We start from the raw sequence: 26,088 nt of genomic DNA, 5'->3' as shown, positions 1-26,088 counted from the left end.
GTGGGATTCGATCCCGGGTCTCCAGGATCACGCCCTGGGCCAAAGGCAGGCGCCAAAACGCTGCGCCACCCAGGGATCCCCTGTACATTGCATTCTTGAATAAAACTCTCCACATACCCAGCAACAAATTTAAAAGCCAACAAGATTTATGTCCATGTTAAAGGAAAATTATTAGAGCTTTAAATATTTCTTGACATCTTTTAAATAGTAATTTCTTGCCACCTGCTTCGGAACAATAGATTTGAGTTCTGAGGAAAGTCTGAGAACACTGGGTTTATAAAAACTTACTGGGAACGCTGATTACTAGGCTTTCTAAATTGAAGTAGAAATGAACATTAGTACTGGAATATAGTAGGGAAGTGGCAACATGAAACAGTGAAGTCAGAGGGCACTTGCTGCTTAGTAGATAACTGCTCATTCTCCCCTTCACTGTATTTAAAAAGCAGGTGAAAATGGAACATACATATAGGGCAGTGGTTTTGAAATTGCATGGAACCATGGGGTTCTGCCAAAAAAGGATAGTGGATAGAAAGGCCAGCTAGGGATGGAGAAGCAGAAGGGGCCAGGATTTCATAACCTCTGCTCAGTTTAAATCACAGCTGCTTTATTCATCTATATATTTGGATTCTGCTTCATAAATGTTTGAAAAACATTGTTATAATATTGAAATAGCTGTTAGGGAAAAAAAAAAAAAAGTAGGGCAGCCCGGGTGGCCCAGCAGTTTAGCACTGCCTTCAGTCCAGGGTGTGATCCTAGAGACCCCGGATCGAGTCCCATGTTGGGCTTCCTGCATGGAGCCTGCTTCTCCCTCTGCCTGTGTCTCTGCCTCTCTCTCTCATGAATAAATAAATAAAATCTTAAAAAAAAAAAAAAAGAAAGAAATAGCTGTCAGACCATTCCTTGTCATAAGGTTTCATCTGTCTTAAATATTTCATTAGTTTTTTTAGGTGAACCGAAGGGTTTAGAGCAAATTTTGTTTGTATTGATATACAGTCTTACATATGTATTTTAAAATTTAATGATGGACCTTCATGATTTTATTTTGTGTTTTAAAATAATATATTTATTCATGAGAGACACACACACAGAGAGAGAGAGAGAGGCAGAGACACAGGCAGAGGGAGAAACAGGCCCCATGCAAGGAGCCCAACACGGGATCGATGCCAGGTCTCCAGGATCATGACCTGGGCTGAAGGCAGCGCTAAACCGCTGAGCCACCCAGCCTACCCGACCTTCATGATTGTAAAAGCAACCATCCTTTTGTAACTTTTCATCCTGATCTGATCTGTTGATCTTTTTTTTTTTTTTTTTTTTTTTTTTTTTTTATGATAGTCACAGAGAGAGAGAGAGAGAGAGAGGCAGAGACATAGGCAAAGGGAAAAGCAGGCTCCATGCAGGGAGCCTGACGTGGGACTCGATCCCGGGTCTCCAGGATCGTGCCCTGGGCCAAAGGCAGGCACTAAACTGCTGCGCCACCCAGGGATCCCTGTGTTGATCTTTTGAATCGACTATAATTTTATTAATGTCCCATTTTCAATTGGGTTGGTCATCTGGAGCAAAGGTCATTATAGCTAGAACTATGTATCATGTTTTACCACAAATCTCCACCTTGTAGCAAAAAGTGGAGTATAGAGATTTTAGTCAAAACTATTATATGACATGAGCAAGTAAATAGGAAGGCTTGTCATTCTGGAAATTTCTGACAATTTTACATTATTTAAGGCAGATTCTTTTTTATTATTTTTTAAAATTTTATTTGAGAGAGCATGAGTGGGAGGGTTGTGGGGGGCAAAGGGAGAGGGACAAGCAGACTAGACTCCCCACTGAGCATGGAGCTGGATACAGGGCTTGATCCCAGGATACTGGTATGATGACCTGAACCTAAGGCAGTTGCCCAACCAACTAAGCCACCCAGGTGCCCCTATTTTATTTTATTTTAATTTATTATTTTTTTAAAGATTTATTTATTTATTTTATTTTAGAGAGAGAGGCAGAGACACAGGAGGAGGGAGAAGCAGGCTCCATGCAGGGAGCCTGAGGTGGGACTCGATCCTGGGACTCCAGGATTGCACCCTGGGCCAAAGGGAGGTGCTAAACCACTGAGCCACCCAGGGATCCCCCATTTTATTTTTAAGGAAGCTCTGTGTGGAGCTTGAACTCATGATCCTGAGATCCAGAGTCACATGCTTTACAGACTGAGCCAGCCAGACATCCCTGAAATTCTTTTTTAAAATACAATGCACCCCCCCAAAAAAATAATAAATAAATGAATAAATAAATAAATAAAATAAAATAAAATAAAATGCACCAAACAGGCCTTCCTGAAATAGCCTTAATCAGATATGTATTTTACATAATTTATTCTTCTTTACAAATCATTAGATTAAAAGACGGATCCCTTGCGTTTGAAGCAAAGGTTCTCAGCCCAAGCCAGTGTGAGAGTTATCTGTTTAACTTCTTGAAGATATCCATGGTCAGACTCTACCTGCCCCTCCCCAACCAAAATTCGAAATCAGTAGATCTCAGATGGGGCTGGCATTCATTTGTATTCGTTAAAAGCTCATAGGTTATTCCGATGTGCATCCAGGATGGGGCAGCTGCAATAGAAAGCTTTATTTTACCAACTACATTTTTTTTTAAAGATTTTATTTTTTTAAAGTAATCTCCATACCCATTGTGTGGCTCAAACTCACAGCCCTGAGATCAAGAGTGGCATGCTATACCGACTCAGCCAGCCAGATGCCCCTACCAAGTACAACATTCTTAAAATTACCTCGTTTCAACCTTCACAACAATTTAAAATAGGTGCCCTTAACCCCATTTTTACAGATGAGGAAACTGGGTTCAAGAGCATAAATGACTCAGAAGTGTCTTTTTAAGGGAGCAGGACCAGAACCTAGGCTTTCCCATTTCCAGTCCAGTGCCATATTGCCATATGAACCTGTCTTTTCTACTACAGGGGAGGGAGGTAAGAGGGCAAGTCTAGAGTGAACTCAAAAGTTTAGGCCAAAAGGGACCCACCCAGCCTGGCATGCCTGGCTGGCTCAATCTGTAGGGCATGCGACTCTTGATCTCTGGGTCTTGAGTTCAAGCCCCATGTTGGGCATGGAGCCTAGTTAAAAAAAAAAAAAGGGACCCACCTGAAGATTTATCCAAACCTTTCATTTAACACATAAATACAACTTCAGACTATTAAAAAGTTTGTGATTACCTTCCAAGTGTGTCTGGAAATAAGCATAGCTATCACTTTAATGATGGCTTACATGTTGAGCCAAGCACTTTCATCCATTACTTCATTCAGTCCTCACAACTCTGTGGAATTGAAATACTATTTTGTCCTTACTTTACAAGTAGGACAACTAGTGCTCAGAAGAGGTAAGAGGCTGGATTCAAGCTCTGATTTCTCCTGTGAGAGTCTACAATAGCAACCACCCATACTCTGCTTACCTCCTAGTTGATAATTATGTGACTTAAACAAGGAGAGCATGTGTGCTCACTGGCTAGCTTGGTCTGAAGGGTTTATGTGTGTGTGTGTTTTAAAAGTTTTAGGAAACAGGGATCCCTGGGTGGCGCAGTGGTTTGGCGCCTGCCTTTGGCCCAGGGCGCGATCCGGGAGACCCTGGATCGAATCCCATGTCGGGCTCCCGGTGCATGGGGCCTGCTTCTCCCTCTGCCTGTGTCTCTGCCTCTCTCTCTCTCTCTCTGTGTGTGTGACTATCATAAATAAATTAAAAAAAAAAAAAAGTTTTAGGAAACAGGGATCCCTGGGTGGCGCAGCGGTTTAGCGCCTGCCTTTGGCCCAGGGCGCGATCCTGGAGACCCGGGATTGAATCCCACATCGGGCTCCCGGTGCATGGAGCCTGCTTCTCCCTCTGCCTATGTCTCTGCCTCTCTCTCTCTGTGACTATCATAAATAAATTAAAAAAAAAATAAAATAAAAGTTTTAGGAAACAAATGATTAAAAGTAATAAAAGTTTTGGAAATTTAGGCCCACCATTTAAGAATGGGAAGATTTTATTAGAGACACAGAGAGGGAGGCAAAGACAGGCAGAGGGAGAAGCAGGTTCCCCTCAAGGAGCCTGATGTAGGACTCTATCTCGGAACCCCAGGATCACACCCTGAGATGAAAGCACAGCTTAACCGCTGAGCCATCTAGGCATCCCAAGAATGGGAAGATTTTAATTCAAACAAATGGTCAGTGGGATCCCTGGGTGGCGCAGCGGTTTAGAGCCTGCCTTTGGCCCAGGGCATGATCCTGGAGACCTGGGATCAAATCCCATGTCCGGCTCCTGGTGCATGGAGCCTGCTTCTCCCTCTGCCTATGTCTCTGCCTCTCTCTCTCTCTCTGTGTGACTATCATAAATAAATAAAAATTAAAAACAAACAAACAAACGGTCAGCACATAAATATATGATCCATGCCTCCTAGAAAAGAAATTCTCTCTGGCTGTTCATGAAAACCCAGGAGACTGGTTAAGAATAAAACTTCCAACTTCTAGGAAAGAGGAGGCCACATAAATAGGAATGTTCGATTTTTTTATGGAAATATTGAAAAAGGTCTGCCTTGAGGAAACATGAATGACATGGGAAGGCCTACACTCTGATTTGCTCAAAACTTTCCTACTAGAATCTTGTAAACAGCCATTCTTGAGCGCTCCAAGTGTTGTCTGCATTTGTTGCAGGGATAGATTTACCCAGACAGGTGGAGGAGTCATGACTTAAGGATTATAAACAGCTGCAGAGGCCAGGGCTGCTCCATCGTCTTGGTAGCGAGGGATGTGACTGTTCTCCACCGCCGCGCATTAACTAGCCTTAGAACAGGCCCTCAAATCGGAACGACTGTAATTTTGGTCTAGTACATGCACCACCCATTTACAGCTAAATAGTAACATTAAAATGTGAAGAATTTCCAGTCGTTTTAAAAGGGATCATCTTGGCTTGCTTTCTGCTGCTGACTCATAGTGCTGCTGTTTTGAGACTGTCGTATTTCCAAAGGGGACACACAGTAGGTATTCAACGAATGTCAGTTTGTAGCAGACATTTCCGTCCCTTAAGGAGCATGCCCTTGCTGTCTCTCCATGAGTAAGGCGAGTAAGTGGGTGGTAAAGACAAATCCGTCCTCGGCTTGTGGGTTCCAGCTCGCCCAGGGCGAGCTTTCCCCTGCCAGGTAACTTTCTTCGGTGACAGCCAGCACCACTTGTGCCCAGCGCGGGGCAGGTTTGTCCTTTGTCCAATCATCACCGAGATTTGGGGGGGTGGGGGAGGGGGAACTTCCAAAGACCTACCCCGACCAGGAAGGGGGTGGGTTTAGGCTGAGCAGGGGCCGCCGCAGCCCGTCGAGGAGAAGCACGATGCTTGGCACTCCAGGGAACCAATAGGAACGAAAAAGGCTGTTTGAATTGGCCAATAGCGGCAAGGTGGGGGCGGGCTTCCCTGAGCCGTATAAAGGCTGCGGCCGGGGAGGCAGGCGGCGGCGGAGGCTCCTGCAGCGGTCGCAGGCGGTGGGGAGGGGAGCTGCTCGGCGGCCCGCGGACCCGACCCTTTCAGCGCTCTGCTCCCGCGCCTGCCTACCTCGCTCCTCGGCACCATGACCACCACCACCACCTTCAAGGGAGTCGATCCCAACAGCAGGAATAGCTCTCGGTGAGGCTGCGGGGCCGCGCCCGCCCCGCGCGGAGCTCGAGGGGGTGGGAGGGCCGGTCCCCGGCGGAGCCTCGGGGGCCGGGCGGCCGGTCGTTGGCAGTAACGTGCCCGGGGCGCCGCGCTCGTGCGGGGCCGGGCGGCGGGGCTCGGCCGTCGGCTCCGTCTTTGTGCGGTCCCGCAAGCCCCGCGCGCCGGCCCCGCCCGGTTGCCGCTCATCTCCCATTCATTCCTCCCCCGGAGCGAGGGGTCGGCCGGGCCGGGCCGGGCCGGGCCGGGCAGGGCAGGGCCGGGGCCGCTCGCCCTCGCAGCGCGGCCGGCTTTCGGTGGTCGGGCCACGCGGAGAGCGTTTGCTTCCTTCCCTTGGCGCGGCCGGCCCGGCCCCAGGGCGGTGGTCTCGGCCGCCAGGTGCCCGGGCAGGCCCCCCCATTGTCCCACCCCTGGGCACGCGCTCGCCGCGTCCCTGGCCCGGGGCAGGTGGCGGCCCCCCGCCCGGCGCGACAGCCCCTCCTGCGGCCGCAGCGATCGAATCTTGCGGGCTCCTACCCACGGGGGCCCGCCCGGCAGGTGGCATTTGTGGTCGGGCGGGGCAGGTGATCGCGACCCCCGCGCCCGCCCAGGCCCCCGCCGCCAGCCCCCCGCGAAGTGCTTCCCCTCCGCTAACAAAGGAAAGACCCCGGCTCCTTCCCCTCCCGCGCCCACCTCGGAACGCGAGAGGGGGGTGAACCAGTCCGAGCGGGTTTTCCGCGCTCACACCTTCGGACCTCGGTCTTTGCATCCCACCTTTCCCCCCCGCCCCTTCCTCCTTTGACGTTTGCCGAATGAGTTCTTCGCTGGCGCGGGTTCCCGAGCTGGAGGAGGCTTCCAGTTCTTGGGCGGGGCCGGAGACATCCATTGTCTCTTCCGTACTGTCGTCTCCACCTGGGGAGCCGGGGCCTTTCTGGCCAGTGTTGCTGCAGCATTTGGGGGAAGAAGCCACTGGGTGTTTGGACTGGAACCCTCCCTTCCCAAGCCCTTGCCTGACCTGATGGAAGGGTTTGTAACCGGTGCAAGGTGTCCACATTGTCTGGGCTAATTGGCACCCTGTTCCTTTTGAGGTAGGATACAGGCATTTCTGGGATCCTGCTCAAGGCTTGTGGGAAGCTTAGGTTCCACTTTTTCTGGGCACCTATTCTTCACTGATCACGACCTGCATTTGTGTGCAGCCAGCCTTGGGGTCCTGGGCAAGTGGCACAAAGGGAGCCATTTTGTGGGGCTAAGAAGACGGCTGTGAAATAGTGCCTCACAGGGGTTGGTGAACTTGGGAACAAAAAGCTGGCCTCAGCACCGAGTCTTAGGTTGGACATGACCCTCCTTTTCAACTCATCCCTTTATCTCACACAATGTAGAAAAGAGTAGGAAAGATTTAAAAAAAAAAAAAAATTGGTGGGTCCTTGCAGGTTGGGGACCTTGAGTAGGAAGAGACGTTTGAAAATACTGGTCACTCCCTCTTCTGTTGTCATCCTTGCAATGAGATCATTTTTTTTTTTCAGAGGACACTGGAACACACTGCACCTTGGTTTTTCTTTTTGTGCCATGCGGTCAACTTTCTGCTGGTCAGACTGTAGTGGCTGGAATGTGAAAACTGACACATTGTTATAAATCAGGTTTTATCTTTGGGGTTGCTGTTCAGTGCTTCATAAAGAATTTCAGTAACCGAGTCAAATGGATCCCCATGCTATTTTTTTGATATGTGTATTGGAGATGTGAGATGGGAATGGTTTTTGGTTCCGCAGAATAAATGTTTTCATTCACCTTTTGTCATCAACTTCCCTCCAGTATTGTGATCTCTGGACTGGAGCTTTGTCCTTACATTTACTTCTTATCTTTCCTTCCTCTGTAATCTCATCGGATTCTTCACTTGTTTCTGAAGTAACATTCTTCAGGCTCCATAAGCAACATTATCAGTTTAGTCTGGTAGGGGATGATCTGCAAAGATCACATGTGAACTCTGGGATTTAAAGAAAGAAGAAAGAAAATGAGTAATTTTTTTTTTTAAAATTGCTATCCATAGCACACGTGCACATTTTTGTTGAGTCTCAAATATGTAATCTTGGTTTAGATCAGAAAGAATGAGAGGATCTTAAAAAAATAAAACTGAAATAATTTCTGTCTTATGATCCAAATCCTTTGTTTGGGGATGTCTCACTGTTACAAATGGGCTCTACAACACTGACGTCATTGGAGTAGGTATTACCTGCTATTGCGGAAGGAACACAGACCTTTAAAAAGTTGAGTGCTCAGAGCTTTGACTTTCTTTTTAAGCTGATGTTTGGGTGCTAGTGTCTTTTTTTTTTTTTTTTTTTTTAAGCCAAAAAATACTTCCCAAGCCACCAGGGTTTTGGAGATTTTCATCTTACTAAAATAACTCATGAAGGTTTAATTATGATGAGAAGAAAAAAAAAAAATCATTCCAATCCCTAGGGAGTGGAGGGGATGACAATGAAGCAAGTTAATTCTGATTTTATTTCAGGCGTCTTTGTTGATTTGGGGAACAAGGGATAAAAACCTGGTTGCTTCAGAACTTTAGCATGAGAGAGAAAGCCTATTAAGAATTTATAACCCACCTTTAATTATGATTTAACAGATTTAATTAAGCAAAACTACAATTACCATCTTTATAAAACATATTTGTGGACACATTTTTTTTTTTTAAACATTTATTTGAGAGAGAGAGCAAGTGAGTGGAGGGGAGGGGCAGACAGAGAGAGAATCTCAAACCCACTTCCTGCTGAGCACAGAGCCAGATGTGGGGCTCAATCCCACCACCCATGAGATTGTGACCTGAGCCAAAATCAAGAGTCAGACGCTACCCAGGCGCCCCTGAACACACTTATCTTAATCCATATAATTAATTTAAACTAAGTGGATATTTAATGTCTGAAACTTTTTAAAAACAGAGTTTTAATTTTAACATGTTACAAAAACCATAATGGGTCTCCTCTCACCCCCTGCCCTAGGGGTTAAATAATGACTTTTATTTAGTGTAAATTGCATATTGAATATTACTGTGGTCAAACACAAATATGGGATTCAGGGGAGGATGCTAGAAGACCTGCAGAAGAAGTATAAGACAGTCTGAGGTTGGAAAACACGGAAGCTAATCAGGACCAGCTACATAGGTTTGTATGAAAATGAAAGAGAAAATAGCCTCATATGCTCCCTGTGTTTCAGCACTTTGAGCCCTTCTTACATGCCTGCCAGGGACTTGAGGACTTGGATTTTGGTCCTCATCTTTGTCAGTTTAGTAATATTGGACAGTTTCTTCAGAGGTTCTCAAAGGCTTCACTTTGCTCTCAAAAAGTGAGGCTGTTGAACTAGATGGAACAGAGCCCAGCAAACTATTGCCCTTGAAATGCTGTGGACACCTGATTTTTATATTCACAAATGATTGTTAAAAAACTATTGATTTCATGTGGAAATTACATGATGATCAAATGCAGCGTCTGTAAATAAAGTTTTGTTTGAACAGAGCTGCACTTACTCGTTTTCATGTTGACTATAGTTGCCTTTGTGCTAATAGAGCCAAATAGTTGATAAAGACTGCATGACGCACAGGCCAAAAACATTTACTTTCAGGCACTTTTAACACCAAAAGGAGAGGATCTGCCATCTTTTCCTCCATGTGCTACCTTATACTCTTTGAGCCTTTGGAAGGTTCTACTCATCAGCTTTATGGAGGAGGTGGAGGTTTAAGAGGTTAAGGCTGGGTTTTGAAGAGCCCTTGAGGCAAGGGTGGAGAGCGCTCTAGGCAGGAGTAAAGATGGGAGCAAATACCCAAAGTGGGGATAAGCCCACTGTTCAGGGAAGTGGCTCAGCTGGATTGGTGAAGAAGGTAAGAACTGGATAAAGTGGAGAGGCCCTGTTGATAGTTGGTCACATTTCCTTCATTGCTGTCAGGGCTTCACCAAGGCTTGCGTCTGCTGGCTTGTGGGTAGCAGGGACAAGGTAGGAAGGGGACCCCCGGCCTCGGTGTCAGCTGCACCCAGGGAGCAGAGGAGCTGGGATTTCTGTTGAAAGATGCAAGTATTGGGATCCCTGGGTGGCGCAGCGGTTTAGCGCCTGCCTTTGGCCCAGGGCGTGATCCTGGAGACGCGGGATCGAATCCCACGTCGGGCTCCCGGTGCATGGAGCCTGCTTCTCCCTCTGCCTGTGTCTCTGCCTCTCTCTCTCTGTGTGTGACTATCATAAATAAAAATAAAAATTAAAAAAAAAAAAAGAAAGAAAGATGCAAGTAACGTGCCGTCCTGTGTGGATGTAGGTGTCCACAAATGATCACATGCAGTGGCCAGTGGGAAAACTAGTATTGTCAAAAGAAAGGTTTTCAGGGAATTCTGGAACCCAGAAGCAACCTTCAAAAGAATTTTAGATTGGGGCACCTGGCTGGCTCAGTTGGTGGAGCAGGGGAGTCTTGATCTCAGGGTTGTGAGTTCAAGCCCCACATTGGGTGTGGAGATTGCTTAAAACACACACACACACACACACACACACACTTAAAAAAAAGAATTTTAGATTATGGCAAGACAGAAAAATATGATGTATAAAAAAAGGACATTGAGATTCACCTGAAATCCCATCTGAGAGCACAAACCCTGGAAAACATCGTGGTGTATGTACTTTCAGGCATTTATGTCTATTTATGATGATAGTAGCTAGGAACACATGATGGCTATGTTCCAGGTTCTGTTCTAAGCACAGTCTATAGGATATCCTTAGAATAGTCTTACGAGGCAGCTACTACAAACCTCTTTTTTATAGAAGAGAAAACCAAAGCATTAAGGGGTTAAGCAGTTTTCCCAAGGTCACACAGCTAGATAAGTGTATCCATACCATATACACATTGTTTTATGTAACATGTAATTGGCCTTATGTTTCTTTTCCAACGTTTTTCATTCACTGAGTTTTAGATAACTTAACATCTGCTAATGAAGGTAACTCTGATCCTACTATATACAGCTTTCTGTTGTATGGACATGTCTTGATAACTAAGACCCTACTAATGGCCAGTTAGGGTATTCCCAATTTTATTTACAGATTAACATTTTTACAGGAGTCTCCTTGTACATATATCTGATTATCTAATTAGAACAACTTCTGGGGCAGCCTGGGTGGCTCAGCGGTTAGTTCCGCCTTCAGCCCCAGGTGTGATCCTGGAGTCCCGGGATCGGCTCCCACGTCAGGCTCCCTGTAGGGAGCCTGCTTCTCCCTCTGCCTGTGTTTCTGCCTCTTTCTCTCTCTCTCTCTCTCTCTCTCTGTTTCTCTCTAGATCTCTCATAAATAAATAAATAAAAATCTTAAAAAAAAAAAACAATTTCTGGAAGTAGAAATGCCCGTTCATATAAAAAGCAAACAGTTGACACGTATTATCAAAATATGCTTTAGAAAGTTAGTATAGGGACGCCTGGGTGGCTCAGTGTTTGAGGATCTGCCTTAGGCTCAGGGTGTGATCCTGGAGTCCCAGGATCGAGTCCCACATCAGGGTCCCTGCATGGAGCCTGCTTCTCCCTTGCCTGTGTCTCTGCCTCCCTCCCTCTATCTCTCATGAATAGATAAAATCTTTAAAAACAAACAACAAAAAAAAGGGACACCTGGGTGGCTCAGTGGTTGGGCACCTGCCTTCGGTTCAGGTCATGATCTGGGGATCTGAGATCGGGTCCCACATCGGGCAAGTAATCTCTACACCCAGTATGGGGCTCGAACTCACGACCCCGAGATTGACAGTTGCAGGATCTGACTGAACCAGCCAGACACGCCTCTTCTACTTTTTTTTTTTTAATATTTATTTATTATTTTATTTTTTAAGATTTTGTTTATCCATGAGAGATACAGAGAGAGAGGCAGAGATACAGGCAGAGGGAGAAGCAGGCTCCATGCAGGGAGCCTGACATGGGTCTCCAGGATCACGCCCTGGGCTGAAGGCAGCGCTAAACTGCTGAGCCACCTGGGCTGCCCCTAAAGATTTATTTTAGAGAGAGAGAAAGAGCATGTGTGCCAGTTGGGGGAGGAGGAGAGGGGGAGAATCCTTAAGCAGACTCCCTGCTGAGCAAGGAGCCTGACACCACGGGGGCTCTGGGCTTGTGGGGCTCCAGCCCACGATCCTGAGATCATGGCCTGAGCTGAAATCAGGAGTCCCACACTTAACCATCTGAGCTGCCCAAGTGCCACCGGTGGCAATCTTTTTGAGAGAGAACTGTTACCTTGACAGAATTCTGAGAAGAAACTGACAAACTCTTCATTGTAATAGTAATTGTTAATAGATTCTCTCATTAAGTGTTGAACATACCTAAAAATCAGTAGTTTTGGGCAGCCCCGGTGGCGCAGCGGTTTGGCGCCGTCTACAGCCTGGGGCGTGATCCTGGAGACCCTGGATCGAGTCCCACGTCGGGCTCTCTGCATGGAGCCTGCTTCTCCCTCTGCCTGTGTCTCTGCCCCTCTCTCTGTGTGTCTCTATGTTTTTTTTTTTTTTTTTAAGTTTTTTATTTATTTATGATAGGCAACAGTGAGAGAGAGGCAGAGACACAGGCAGAGGGAGAAGCAGGCTCCACGCACCGGGAGCCCGACGTGGGATTCGATCCCGGATCTCCAGGATCGCGCCCTGGGCCAAAGGCAGGCGCCAAACCGCTGCGCCACCCAGGGATCCCTCTGTGTGTCTCTATGAATAAATAAATAAAATCTTAAAAAAAAATCAGTAGATTTGAACAACTTACAGCAGCTTGACCCTACTAGAGCTATAGAACACTGGCAAAACACATTCTTTTCAAGCATATATAGATTTATTAAATTGATCACATATTAGGCCTTAAAGCACATCTCAAATTTCAAAGGATTCATGTCACACAGGCTGTTGTCTGTGTTATAATTAAAAGTTAGAAATTAAGGGCAGGGATCCCTGGGTGGCGCAGCGGTTTAGCGCCTGCCTTTGACCCAGGGCGCGATCCTGGAGACCCGGGATCGAATCCCACGTCAGGCTCCCGGTGCATGGAGCCTGCTTCTCTCTCTGCCTGTGTCTCTGCCTCTCTCTCTCTGTGTCTATCATGAATAAATAAATAAAATCTTTAAAAAAAAAAAAAAAAAAAAAAAAAAAGAAATTAAGGGCAGCCCGGGTGGCTCAGCGGTTTAGTGCCACCTTCAGCCTACGGCGTGATGCTGGGGACCCGGGATCTACCTGCATGGAGCCTGCTTCTCCCTCTGCCTGTGTCTCTGCCTCTCTCTCTCTCTCTCTGTGTGTGTGTGTGTGTGTCTCTCATGAATAAATAAATAATCTTTAAAAAAAGTTAGAAATGAATAAATCAGAAAGACCCCTATGTTTGGAAACTTATAGATATATTTTTAAATAAATAATGTTTGGGCTAAAGAAGAAAATAATGGACGTGACAAAACATTTAGAATGCAACAGTAGTTTTTAAAAATAATCAAGACTTGGGATACCTGGGGGGCTCAGTGCTTCAGTGTCTGTCTGCTTTTGGCTCAGGGCATGATTCCGGGATCCTGGGATTGAGTTCCACATTGGGCTCCTTCCTAATGTCTCTGCCTCTCTCTCTCTTTCTCTCTCTCTCTCTCTGTGTCTCTCGTGAATAAATAAACTCTTTAAACAAAAAATCAAGGCTTGGAACACCCTTAGAGGGACACTTAGAAGGGTTTGCACTGCAAGTGTTTAATTTCTCCATTCTTTTCTAATGTAAGGACCTGCATTTGCAAATGACAACTTAGGTATTTGGAAACTTGGATGAAATGTACATCCTTCTAGAAAAATATTTCTCAAACTGATTTAGGAAGAAGTAGGAGACCAGACTACTCCTGTCTCCAATAATGGAACAGAATCAGTAGTTAGAAAACCTTCCCGTAAGAGCATGTCCATTTTCTCTTTTGCGAGTGACAGGACAAGTTAAATTGAGTTTTTCCAGGGAGGGAACACATTGATCAAGCTGAGGCACAAAGCTCTGCCAACATGCAAGTGCTAGGTTTCCTTGCTGAACCAAAAGCTATAGATGGTGTCCAACAGTGCCTGGTTATCGAACATGCCTGGAGCCTCCCACCAGTGTCTCCTACGGACCTCCTCCTGTGGCTGGTCCCTCGTGTTTGCTAGGAAGAACGCTGTGTTGGTACAAGTGTATAAACAGGGCTTGCCTGGTGATGCCGAGAGAGGAGGAGACTGTCCTAAGCTTTCCTTGGGCTTCTAAATTGGTCAGCTTAACTTTTACATGTATATTTATGTATATACAAGTGTGTGTGTGTGCATATATATATATGTGTGTGTATATACAAATATATATATACTTGTATATACATATTCAGAAATGCATTCTGAATACGTAAATAACAAGATGCGCTTCTACACTTCTCTGCAAATATATCCAGCTGAGCTCATTAGGTGAGGTCTGTTAGGTCTTCTGCTGTCTCCTAAAAGGGAACATGAGACAGGCTGTTTTAGCTGCCTTGTGTGTCAGACAACTTTACACAAATATTATAAAACAGCATTTTGTATCTTAACATCCATTGTTGAATTTTTTTTTTTAATTTTATTTATTCATGAGAGACCCAGGGAGGCAGAGACATAGGCAGAGGGAGGAGCAGGCTCCCTGCAGGGAGCTTGATGTGGGACTCATCCCAGGACCCCGGGATCATGACCTGAGCTGGAGGCAGACGCTTAACCGCCGAGCCACACAGGTGTCCCCCTAGTGTTGAATTTTTTAAAACTTTTAAGTTTTTTTTCTTTATTCACACACACACACACACACACACACACACACAGAGGCAGAGACACAGGCAGAGGGAGAAGCAGGCCCCATGCAGGGAGCCTGATGTGAGACTCGATCCCTGTGACTCCAGGATCACGCCCTGGGCCAAAGGCATGTGTTAAACCAATGAGCCACCCAGGGATCCCCAACTTTTACGTTTTTTTATTGAGAATAGTTGACATACAATATTATATTAGTCTCAGGTGCACAACATATAGTATGTGACAATTCTATACATTATAAAATCCACAGTAAGTGTAGTCACCATATGGATTTATTACAGTATTATTCAGTATATTCCCTATGCTGTACTTTTCAGCCCTGTGACTTATTTTATAATGGGAAATTGGTACCTCTTAATCCCCTTCACCTGGTTCCCCCCATCCTCCTCCTCCCCAGTAGCCACCACCAGTTCTGTTTGTGAATCTGATTTTTTGTTTGTTCTTTTGGTTTGTTTTTTAGATTCCACATAGAAGTGAAATCATGTAGTGTTTGTTTCTGTCAGACTTACTTCATTTAGCATCATACCCCTACATCCATCCATTTTGTCTCAAATGACAAGGTTTCATTCTTTTTTATGGCTAATATGTCATTGTGTGTATACACATACACACATACCCACACACACACACACCACATCCTCTTTATTCATCTATCAGTGGACACTTGGGCTGCTTCCATATCTTGCCTATTGTAAATGATGCTGCAATAAACTTAGGGGTGTATGTATCTTTTCAGATTAGTGTTTTTGGTATCCAGCTATCCAGAGAGGAATTACTGGATCAGGACCCTCCATACTGTTCTGCACAGTGGCTGCACCAATTTATATTCTAACCAACAACTGCATGAGGGTTCCTTTCTCTCCACATCCTTGTCAACACTTGTTATTTCTTGTCTGTCTGCTACTTAGCCATTTTGACGGGGTATGATCTTGTGTTGAATTAATACCATGATGAATCAAGTCCTTTTTCCCATTAGTAGCTCTCACTTTGAGAAGGGTAGGGGGAGGAGGGATGAATGAAAGGAGTTTGAAAGTATTTGTGCTGAGAAATGTTTTGGTATGATCTGAAATGGATGTTTTGCAATTATTCCAAGGGTTTTGCGGCCTCCGGGTGGTGGATCCAATTTTTCATTAGGCTTTGATGAACCATCAGAACAACCTGTGAGGAGGAACAAAATGGCATCCAGCATCTTTGGGACACCTGAGGAAAATCCTCCTTCATGGGCCAAGTCGGCAGGTACTGCTTATATCTGTGATCACCAAAGGGACAGACCCAGCATGAATAACTACCGTTGGTTCTGCGCTAGTGAGCCAAATCTAGTTCAACCATAATAAGATCAACTACTGTTAAAGCTTGTCAGTGGAGAAAAGACAGGGACCAAGAAGTGGGAACCACTGAGTCTCGAGGGGTCAGAATAAGGACTGAGATCAGATTGAGTTATTTGGTCCCTCTGTAGAATTCTCAAGCCCTCAGTTAACGTTCCTAACACTTAGCTCATTTTGTAATAGGAGACTAACATGAACATCACTCACAAAATAAATGTTTTGCTTTAGTTCTTTCTGTCTGTCGTGTTCTTCAAGGAAGTATGTTTTAATTCAGGTGCCAAGTCTAGTGGTGGCATAGAGGATTCTGAGTCATCTGGACCCCAGAGAAGGAACTCTTCTGAAGGGAACTCTGGAGACTTCTTAGATCTGAAGGTCAGTGTGACAAACTGGGGGGTAAGGGTACTTTGTGGTTAATACAGTTTAGAAATTCAGTTCTCTCCTTTTGTACTAAGAGCTTCAGTTCTGCCACTGGAGCCTTACATATGTAGAGATAATTAGGAAAGGGACTGAGGCCACATTGGTAATGGAAGATGGATAAAGAATAAAGTCAGAAGAGTGAGGTGACATGATCTGGGTGTACAGAGATCTCTTCTACCAGTAGGATTAGTCTCTCCTTCACTCTGGATTTTGGGAACTTCTGGATCACACTTACTTCCCATGTAACTCAGAGTAACATTTGTGAGTTCAAAGACTGTTATCGTTGTTGGCAAACATTGTTCAGTTGTTCTAAGCTGAACTCCAGGAGACTGCAGACTGGGCATTACCCTCAGTTGTCTGCAAAGGAGCATGGTCCCAGTGCCCCCAGGTGCGGGTCTGGAACCCTGGCAGGGTGGCCTCCTAAGCAGGGACCTCTGAGCACAGAGGCATCATGCATGCAAGTGTAGAGAGACCTGTGTGGGGTTTTGGAATTGATAGATGCTCTTCAACAGCTAGATAAGGAGAAAGGAAAGATAAATTTACCATTTCCCATTGATAAAAGATCCTCTGACATGCTAATTGGTATTAGACCATTGGCGTAAATGGTGGTTTTTTTGTTTTTTTTTTTTTGGTGTGTTAGGTATTGCTGGCCCTGGGGAAACTTGACATGCAGCATTTTCCCAAAGTAAAGGTTGTAATGTAATTGTGTTGCTCCCTGCCCCTGAACTTGACTGCATCAAGATGAAATTTCACATCTGTCAGTGGAGGACAGATAGATAGTAGCCTCTTAGAACTGTGACTGTTTTGTTTGTTATAAAATTAAAATCCGAAGTAAATTTTTAGGGGCACCTGGCTAGCTCAATCAGAAGGACATGTGACTCAATCTCAGGGTCATGAGTTTGAGTCCCACGTTGAGTGTAGAAATTACTAAAAATATTAACTTTAAAAAATAAATAAAACTGAAGTAAATTTTTAATTTCTTTTTTTTTTTTTTTTTTTTCAGGGAGAAGGCAACATTCATGGTGAGTCCTTCAGAAGCCTAAATTTCTGGTTCTGTAAATTTTTTTTATTGTTTTTAAGATTTTATTTATTCATGAGAGACAGAGAGAGAGAGGGAGAGAGAGAGAGGCAGAGACACAGGCAGAGGGAGAAGCAGGCTCCATGCAGGGAGCCTGATGTGGGACTCGATCCCAGGACCCAGGATCAGGCCCTGGGCTGAAGGCGGCGCTAAACCGCTGAGCCACCCGGGCTGCCCCTGTAAATGGTTTTAGAATAAGTCAGAATTTTTACTGAAATTGTGTCTTGAGGAAAGAGACTGGGGAGTGAAACCTGGCTTTGCCCCAAGTGCCAGCACACACTGGGTGGGGAAGAGAGAAAAATTAAACTGGGAAGTTGCAAACATGGTCACATTTGTATCTGCCGGAGTGAGAGCAGTGTCAGAAATGCAGAAGGAAGGAAAAATGGAGAGTCTTTCACAAATACGTACAGTAGTCAGGCTGGTGTCTGTTATTCTTAATGAGAGCTTTTTAGTAATAAGACTCCTGGCATTTCAAGCTTGGCGCACAACATGTAATTTGCCAAGTTTGTTTGATTTTACACTGGGGCGCTTATTCAGCAAGACATGTTCCTCTGTGATCTTGTGGATGATGATTTAGGGGGCAGATGTAAATTTTTAGCATCCATGTTACCAATTATATGTGGAAATGAGCTATAATCATTTATTTAATGATTTTCAATCTTTGAAGTATTTATTGGCACTTCCTTAACAAGTGCCAGAGAATTAATTCTGCATGTAATGAAAGGCTTATGTGTGTCAGGCAGTAGGAATCAGGTGAAAGTTGACTCAGTGAAATGCAGCCGTCAGAAGGCCATCTGGTCCAGAAGAAGGAAGAGGCTGCTTCCTCAGGGCCTCTTCCTACCATTACATGTGGCAGTCGTCCCGTGAAACAGGTGTTTTAAGAACCAGATCCCTTTTCTGCCCTCTCCGTATTTTTCTTTCTTTCTTTCTTTCTTTCTTTCTTTCTTTCTTTCTTTCTTTCTTTCTTTCTTTCTTTCTTTCTTTCTTTCTTTCTTTCTTCTTTCTTTCTTTCTTTCTTTCTTTCTTTCTTTCTTTCTTTCTTTCTTTCTTTCTTTCTTCTTTCTTTCTTTCTTTCTCTTTCCTTCCTTCTTTTTTTTAAATTTCTTCCTTTCTTCTTTTTTTTTTTTTAAGACTTTATTTATTCATAGAGACACACACACACACAGAGAGGCAGGGATACAGGCAGAGGGAGAAGCAGGCTCCATGCAGAGAGCCTGACGTGGGACTCGATCCAGGGTCTCCAGGATCACGCCCTGGGCTACAGGCGGCGCCAAACTGCTGCGCCACTGGGGCTGCCCTTCCTTTCTTCTTTTTAAAGATTTATTTATTAGAGAGAGTGTGCATGAGCAAGAGAGAGCACAAGCAGGGGGGAAGGGCAGAGGGAGAAGCAGACTATGCTGAGCAGAGAGCCGGATATGGGGCTCGATCCCAGGACCCCAGGATCATGACCTGAGCCAAAGGAGATGCTTCACCAACTGAGGCACCCAGGGGCCCCTCAGATAGTGTTTAATTGATGGGCTTGGTAGGAGAAGAATCCCTTGAACCTGTGAGCGTTACCTGGGTTCTTCAGTGCACAAATCACTTTCTCACTGGACTGAAGGTGTATTGGTTATTGTTTGTGTCCAATGTGTTCTGTTTGCAAAGAGTCTTTTCTGGAGGTAAAGAAATCTTCAGGGCTTTTCAGTTTCGCTGCTTTTCATATTCTGAAATACTTCCACACTCAGCCTTACTTATTAGCTAACCTTTAGTCACTACTTTTAGCTAATGGATATAGTTTGAAATTCGGGGAACCTGAAGAAGTATGTGAGAGACCTGATGGAGCTATGAAAAAATTTGTCATTATTCCTCCTAATCATAAATTCTCCCCCGAGATGCCTGGGTGGCTCAGCGGTTGAGCACCTGCCTCCAGCCCAGGGTGTGATCCCAGGGGTCCTGGGATCGAGTCCCACATCAGGCTCCCTGCATGGAGCCTGCTTCTCCCTCTGCCTGTGTCTCTGCCTCTCTCTCTCTCTCTCTCTCTCTCTCTCTGTGTGTGTCTCTCATGAATAAATAAATAAAATCTTAAAAATAAATAAATAAATTCTCCCCCAGTTCAGTTGGTTACAGTTGCTTTAGGTAAACAGCATATTGATTTGCATAGCGTGACAAGCCTTTACTTTTAGTTCATTTGTCATGAAATGACAAGGGGCATAATAATTCAACATTCATCTGGTGGCATAGAGGTCAGCCCTAAAGCCCAGCTACTCTACTCAGTTTATGTTTTTGTTTTTCTTCTTTTTTTTTTCCTTCTTCCTACTCAATTTATACAAGACAGATTTTGTTTGGATAGAAGGAAAATTGCCTTCTTCTTTAGGGGAATTAAACATAGGAGTGGCCAAAGGGAATGTGTCGGAAATCTGTAGCGGAGGGAGACAGTCCACAGGGTTTAGGTCGAAGTCTTTCCTGCCTTCAGGCAAGTTAATCTGACGCATTTCTTGGTGTTCCCAGTTCTTCCTTTTTTCTTTTCTTTTTTTTTAAATTTATTTATTCATGAAAGACACAGGGAAGCAGAGACACAGGCAGAGGGAGAAGCAGGCTCCCTTCAGAGAGCCTGATGTGGGGCTCAATCCCAGGACCCTGGGACCACGACCTGAGCCATCCAGGTACCCCCAGCTCTTTCATCCTTATAATAAACCACTTTATTGTTTATTATGATGGAAGTGTCTGTTCAGTTACCTTGTTGAAATACCAAAAAAGACAAGTCAGGAGTATAAAGATTGGTATTATAGTAGAGTGTGTCTAAAATCCCATTTTTCAGTTATTTGATTGAACAAACAATAGCTTTCTCTTCAGGCCCTGTGTAAGTCTCTAAAGCCTTACTTTCAGTTCCTATACTTGCCTCATTATAGACTAAAGGGATGGCGTAACAGACTAGCCTCCATTCTTTCTGGCTGGAGTATTTCTGACTAGACAAAGAAACATTTAAATTAAGGCCTGCTGTTGTTTATTCTCCATATGTGCTTTTTTTTTTTTCTTTCTTTCTTTTTTGGCATGTTACCTAGTTGTGAAAGACAATACCACCCCCTTAATAATGAAAGACAAATGTAAGATTGATGGGTATGAGCTTGATTTGTGGAAGGGTGCCTGACTGGCTCAGTCAGTAGAGCATGCAACTTCTGATCTTAAGGTCCTGAGTTTGAGCCCCATATTGGGCATAGAAACTACTCAAATTAAAAAAAAATAAAAAAAAAAAGAATCATTTTATGGAGGGGTGCCTAGCTGGCTCAGTCTGTAGAGCATGGAACTCTTGATCTCAGGGCTGGGAGTTCAAGCCCCACGTTGGGTGTAGAGATTACTTTAAAAAAATAAAAAATAAAAATAAAAAAAAAAATTAAAAAAATCTGGGGGCAGCCCCGGTGGTGCAGCAGTTTAGCACTGCCTGCAGCCTGGGGTGTGATCCTGGAGATCCAGGATCGAGTCCCACGTCGGGTTCCCTACAGGGAGCCTGCTTCTCCCTCTGCCTGTGTCCCTGCCCCCCCACCCCCTGTGTCTCTCATGAATAAATAAATAAAATCTTTTTAAAAAATGTAGTACAAGTGGTTTTAGGGACATGAACTTTTAAAGATTAATTTTTTAATTTTTATTTATTTATGATAGTCACAAAGAGAGAGAGAGAGAGAGGCAGAGACACAGGCAGAGACAGAAGCAGGCTCCATGCACCGGGAGCCCGACATGGGATTCGATCCCGGGTCTCCAGGATCGCGCCCTGGGCCAAAGGCAGGCGCTAAACCGCTGCGCCACCCAGGGATCCCCGGGACATGAACTTTTAATAGTCTTTGAGGGACTTAAAGTACATTTTTTTTTTTAATTTTTATTTATTTATGATAGTCACACAGACAGAGAGGGAGAGAGGCAGAGACACAGGCAGAGGGAGAAGCAGGCTCCATGCACCGGGAGCCCGACGTGGGATTCGATCCCGGGTCTCCAGGATCGCGCCCTGGGCCAAAGGCAGGCGCTAAACCGCTGCGCCACCCAGGGATCCCACATTTTTTTTTTTAAATCAATACTTTTCATTGGTATCCAATACAAGTCCATGTGAAGTTCTTACACCTAAAGGTGTCTTTGTGTGCGTGTGTGAGAGATTTTATTTTAGAGCAGGTATCAGACTATGCAACTGAATTGAATTTGATGGTGTAATGTGGAAATGAGATGAGACATTTTGCAGTCACTTTTGACGTGGAACAAAGACTTTTCCAAGTTTGGAAACTGCCTCATTAAAAATATATGTTTGTTGGGGATTTCACAGATTAGTGGATGGATCATCAAGCAATGTCTAGAATGTTGGGTAATAATAGGCTAATTTTCAAGACTTTGACATGGAAAGTACCCAGTTAATATAAATGGGAATGACCTGATTAATGGAGATATTACAAGTCAGTAGGGGAAAGGTAATCTCTTTAATAAATGATGTCAGTTTAATGAGTTATCTTTGTGGTTAGAAAAAGAAATCTAGGGGATCCCTGGGTGGCTCAGCAGTTTAGCGCCTGCCTTTGGCCCAGGGCGCGATCCTGGAGTCCCAGGATCGAGTCCCACGTCCAGCTTCTGGCATGGAGCCTTCTTCTCCCTCTGCCTGTGTCTCTGTGCGCCCCCCCCCCCCCCCGTGTCTATCATGAATAAACAAATAAAATCTTAAAAAAGAAAAAGAAATCTAAAGGGGCACCTCAGTGTTAAGTGTCCAAAGCTTTTTTTTTTTTATTTTTTTTTTTAAGGTTTAATGTATTTATTCATGAGAAACAGAGAGAGAGAGAGCCAGAGACACAGGCAAGGGAGAAGCAGGCTCCATGCAGGGAGCCCGAAGTGGAATTCAATTCTAGGTCTCCAGGATCACGCCCTGGGCCAAAGGCTATGCTAAATCACTGAGCCACCCAGGCTGCCTTGCAAAGCTTTTTTCTGAGAGAGTGAGCGAGCACACACATGCTCACCATAAGCAAATGACTCTTGATCTCAGCCCATACACATTGGGCTCTGCCCTGGGTATGGAGCCTACTTGAAAAGAAAAGGAAATCAAGTTCGTGGAAATGTAACATAAACCAGGAATGAAATAACATTTCACCTATCAGTTTGGCAAATTTTAAGGGGAGGTGGTTATCAAATGGTGGGTATGTAAAGGTATATGGACGGTGGACTAATGCAAGATGTGGGTAGAGCACGGCACAGCCTCTTCAGGATGATGCGTAGTATCTGTTCATTTTGAAGACGGGAGCCCTGGTATCCCTGTGGGTACCTATTCCAGTCTGTCTACATTATAGCTTTGTTTGGAATGATTGGGATGGTTCTAACTAAGAGTGTAAAAGAAGGATGTTTGTATCATGTCAAATACAACAAAAAACAGTATTATCTGTTAGGAATAAAATATAAATATGCATTAAACAAGGGATTAGACACAACTCCTAGTTGGCCCTTTGGAAATAGGGAGAAGAGACCCACATGGAAGTGGATTGGGGGTCAGGGGCCTATAGCTTGTCTGTAAAGTTCTTTTATTTTAAAGAGAGTGCAGTGGGGACGGGGAGAGGGAGAGAGAATCTCAAGCAGACTCCCTGTGGAGCCTGGAGCCTCATGACCCTGAGATCATGAGATGAGCTGAAACTGAGTCAGACACTTAACCTACTGAGCCACCCAGGTGTCCTGCTTATCTGTAAATCTTTAAAAATACTTACATCTTCTGGGCTTCTAGATGGCTCAGTTGGTTAAATGGCCAACTGGATTTTGACTCAGGTCATGATCTTGGGGTCTTGAGACTGAGCCCTGAGTCAGGCTCTGTGCCTCAGGAGGGAGCCTGTTTGAGGATTCTCTCTCTCCCTCTGCCTCTCCCCCTGCTCTCTCTGTCTCAAATAAATAAATAAATAAATATTTAAAAATAAATGAGCAAACAAATAGATAAAATACTTAACATCTTCATATATGTGTAAAATTTAGAAAAGAACATACTGGGCAGCCCGGGTGGCTCAGCGGTTTAGTGCCACCTTAGATCCAGGGCGTGATCCCGGGGACCCGGGATCGAGTCCCATGTCAGGCTCCCTGCGTGGGGCCTGCTTCTCCCTCTGCCTGTGTATCTGCCTCTCTCTCTCTCTCTCTCTCTCTCTCTCTCTGTCTCTATGAATAAATAAATAGAATCTTTAGAAAAAAAGAAAGAAAAGAACACACAGACAAAAGCCTGAGGACAAATATGGCAAAAGACTAACAGTCGTTAGTTTGGGGGACATGGTTGAATGATTGTTGCCTTCTTCTCTAGGTATGATTTGAACCATCCCCCCCTCCAAATCTTAGACTCTTCATCTTACCTGGAAATAGTTTTTAGCTTTAACTTCCTTCTGTTTTCCTAGAAAACGTGGACACAGACTTGCAGGCCAGCCTGGGGCAGAGTGAGGAGAAGCCTGTGCCCGCTGCCCCTGTGCCCAGCCCGGTGGCACCGGCCCCAGTGCCGTCCCGAAGAAACCCCCCTGGCGGCAAGTCCAGCCTTGTCCTGGGTTAGCTCTGATTCTCTTGAACTCTGTCGTTTTGTTTGTTTGTTTTCTCCATGCTTGTGAACTGCACAACTTGAGCCTGACTGTACATCTTTTGGATTTGTTTCATTAAAAAAGAAGCACTTTATGTACTGCTGTCTTTTTTTTTTTTTTTTTTTAATTTTAAATTTTTTTTTTTTTTTAAGAACAGGTTTCTCTATCTGTCCTGATTCCTCTGGGTCTGTAGGCCATGGCATGAGTGTTTTCTAGTAGTAGATTGGAGGGAAAGTTTTGTGACACTTAGTAGTGTTTTTAAGAACAATTTGGTTCCAAATGTGTTAGAGGATCTTTTGTACTGAGGTTTTTAAAACCCTTTCTTTGTCAGCTTTACTTGGGTTTACCAAGCCTTGTTTGGACAGACCAGTAAACAGTCCGCAGGCATCTTCAGGCCCCCAAACACAGGGTTGTCTTTATGCCAAAACCTATTAGTGAGTACCCTTTGCTAAAAGCATCTTCCTGTGCCATACAGAACAATAGAGGCCTGCGCCTCATGCCTTGCTGCCTGCAAAGCAAAAAAAACCTGCCTTTTTAATTTTTGAACCTTAAAAAATAAGCCAGATACTAACTCAACTAGCCGCTGAGCTAAGCCTGCCGCTGTCACTCAGAGGAAGGCTTCGACGTATGCTCAAACTGACAACTTCCAAGTGGTAAGCAAGCAAGGGCGGTGACCACACAGAAGTGGGTCTTCGTCATGAACAGACCCCCAGGGGGCAGTGCTCTTCTTAGATAACTTGAAGCTGTGTGCATGATGCTGGTGCTTGACCATGAACTGAAGTCTCATCTTTAAAATGTGTGTTGTACTTCACAATCCTGGACTGTTGCTTAAAGTAAACAATGTACAAATTTTGAAACATGGTGTCTTGTGTCATCTTTTTGAGACTGTTTCAATGTTCTACCTGTTGAGTTACTGTTTTTCTTTGTTACTATCAATCCTGTTGTGCAAGGATTGATGAGTCATTAGAGTTGAAACAGACTAATGAAGTCCCAGAGAAGTTGGGCTTCTCTCAATAAAGAACATTCTTTAAAGAAAACAGGTTTAAAGGCACAGCAGGAGTTCAAAATGATATCCGTGGTAGTAAAAATACACGAGTTATATGGGATAAATGATAAAATAATTATTAGCCAATATCTTTTAGGTTCACCACCTACCCTTTGTGCTGGGTAGTAAGACATAGGATTTTAAGTCCTCTCACCTTGCAAGGGGCCTCTCAATGGTGAGAGGTTACAACAGGACTCCAATGGAAGGAAGATGAGGATCTGAGGAGACAGAAGCTCTTTGGGTTCTAGGCAGAAAGTTCTAGATTAACATGATGTATTAAATGTACAAATTGGGCATTAAGACTTGGCTTTTAGGGTCTAGCTATGCTACTAAACTGTTCTTTTGGCTTAGTCATTTAGGGACCAATTTCCCCATCTTAAAAAGTGAGACCTTTGAGATGATCATAACCAGCGGCTCATTTGAAATCTGGATATTTCTTTGGGAAGAATAGGGTGTTTATAGGTTCTGGGGATGTAATGTCTTTCTTCCTCATGATGCAAAGCATTTGCAAAATGGAGAGCAACAGCTTTGTTACAGGATCTGTCCAATTTCACCAAAACAGGTTAGCCCTACAAATACTAGCCTGAGTTCCGGTTTCTATTAGGACTCTTAGGAGGTACTCTTCTAATGGGGATCCTGGAAAAGAGATATATGTCCTGATTTCTGTCACAACTTGTAAGTAAGGTCAATGTTTTTGTTTTGTTTTGTTTTTTTCTTTTTAATTTTTTGAAGATAAGAGCCTAATCAAAATTCAAGTGAGGGAAGGGACAGTTCTGGCAGCCAGAACAGATTTTAGGAAATACTATGTAAACACGTTTGCTAAGAGTGTTATATTTTCCACTTAGCTTAGGGTCTGGTAAGTGGAGCTGTATGATCTTAGGATGATGACGGCAGAACAGTGTATTTCGTTGACAGTTTGGACTCCACACTGGTTGTGTGATGTGGGTGGGAAGTTGGGGAAATAGTGGAGGACTCAGTAGTGCCAATGCCGACTATACCTCTTAGAGGCTTTTTAATTTGATCACTTTATTTTTCAGATTAAAGATTTTATTTATTTATGAGAGAGAGAGGGAGAAGCAGGCCGCATGCAGGGAGCCCGACGTGGGACTCGATCCCGGGTCTCCAGGATCTGGCCCTGGGCTGAAGGCGGCGCTAACCCGCCGAGCCACCCGAGCCACCCGGATGCCCTAACCTGATCCCTTTAGAACAGGACACTGTTCTCTTTGTAATGCTTCGGTTAACATGGGTTCGGAGGTGCTGGGTGCTCGG

The 26,088-nt window shown here is 44.5% G+C and overlaps 1 protein-coding gene and 1 long non-coding RNA gene across 2 annotated transcripts; both read left to right on the top strand.

Annotated features, from left to right (window-relative positions):
• Positions 1-5,451: 5,451 nt before the first annotated feature.
• JPT1 (Jupiter microtubule associated homolog 1) lies at positions 5,452-24,631 on the top strand. The gene is made up of 5 exons (XM_077854183.1): positions 5,452-5,642; positions 15,512-15,654; positions 16,018-16,115; positions 17,164-17,182; positions 23,601-24,631. Exons 1-5 carry the CDS (start codon positions 5,587-5,589, stop codon positions 23,747-23,749), a joined length of 465 nt encoding a protein of 154 aa, XP_077710309.1. The 5' UTR covers positions 5,452-5,586; the 3' UTR covers positions 23,750-24,631.
• On the top strand, positions 6,049-10,159 carry LOC144287003 (uncharacterized). The gene is made up of 2 exons (XR_013354935.1): positions 6,049-6,736; positions 7,172-10,159. It is a non-coding gene; the product is annotated as an uncharacterized LOC144287003 (long non-coding RNA).
• Positions 24,632-26,088: the final 1,457 nt, after the last annotated feature.

Source organism: Canis aureus, chromosome 16 (genome assembly GCF_053574225.1).
Source record: "Canis aureus isolate CA01 chromosome 16, VMU_Caureus_v.1.0, whole genome shotgun sequence".
Lineage (NCBI taxonomy): Eukaryota > Metazoa > Chordata > Mammalia > Carnivora > Canidae > Canis > Canis aureus.
This window is presented reverse-complemented; position numbering and strand designations above follow the sequence as displayed.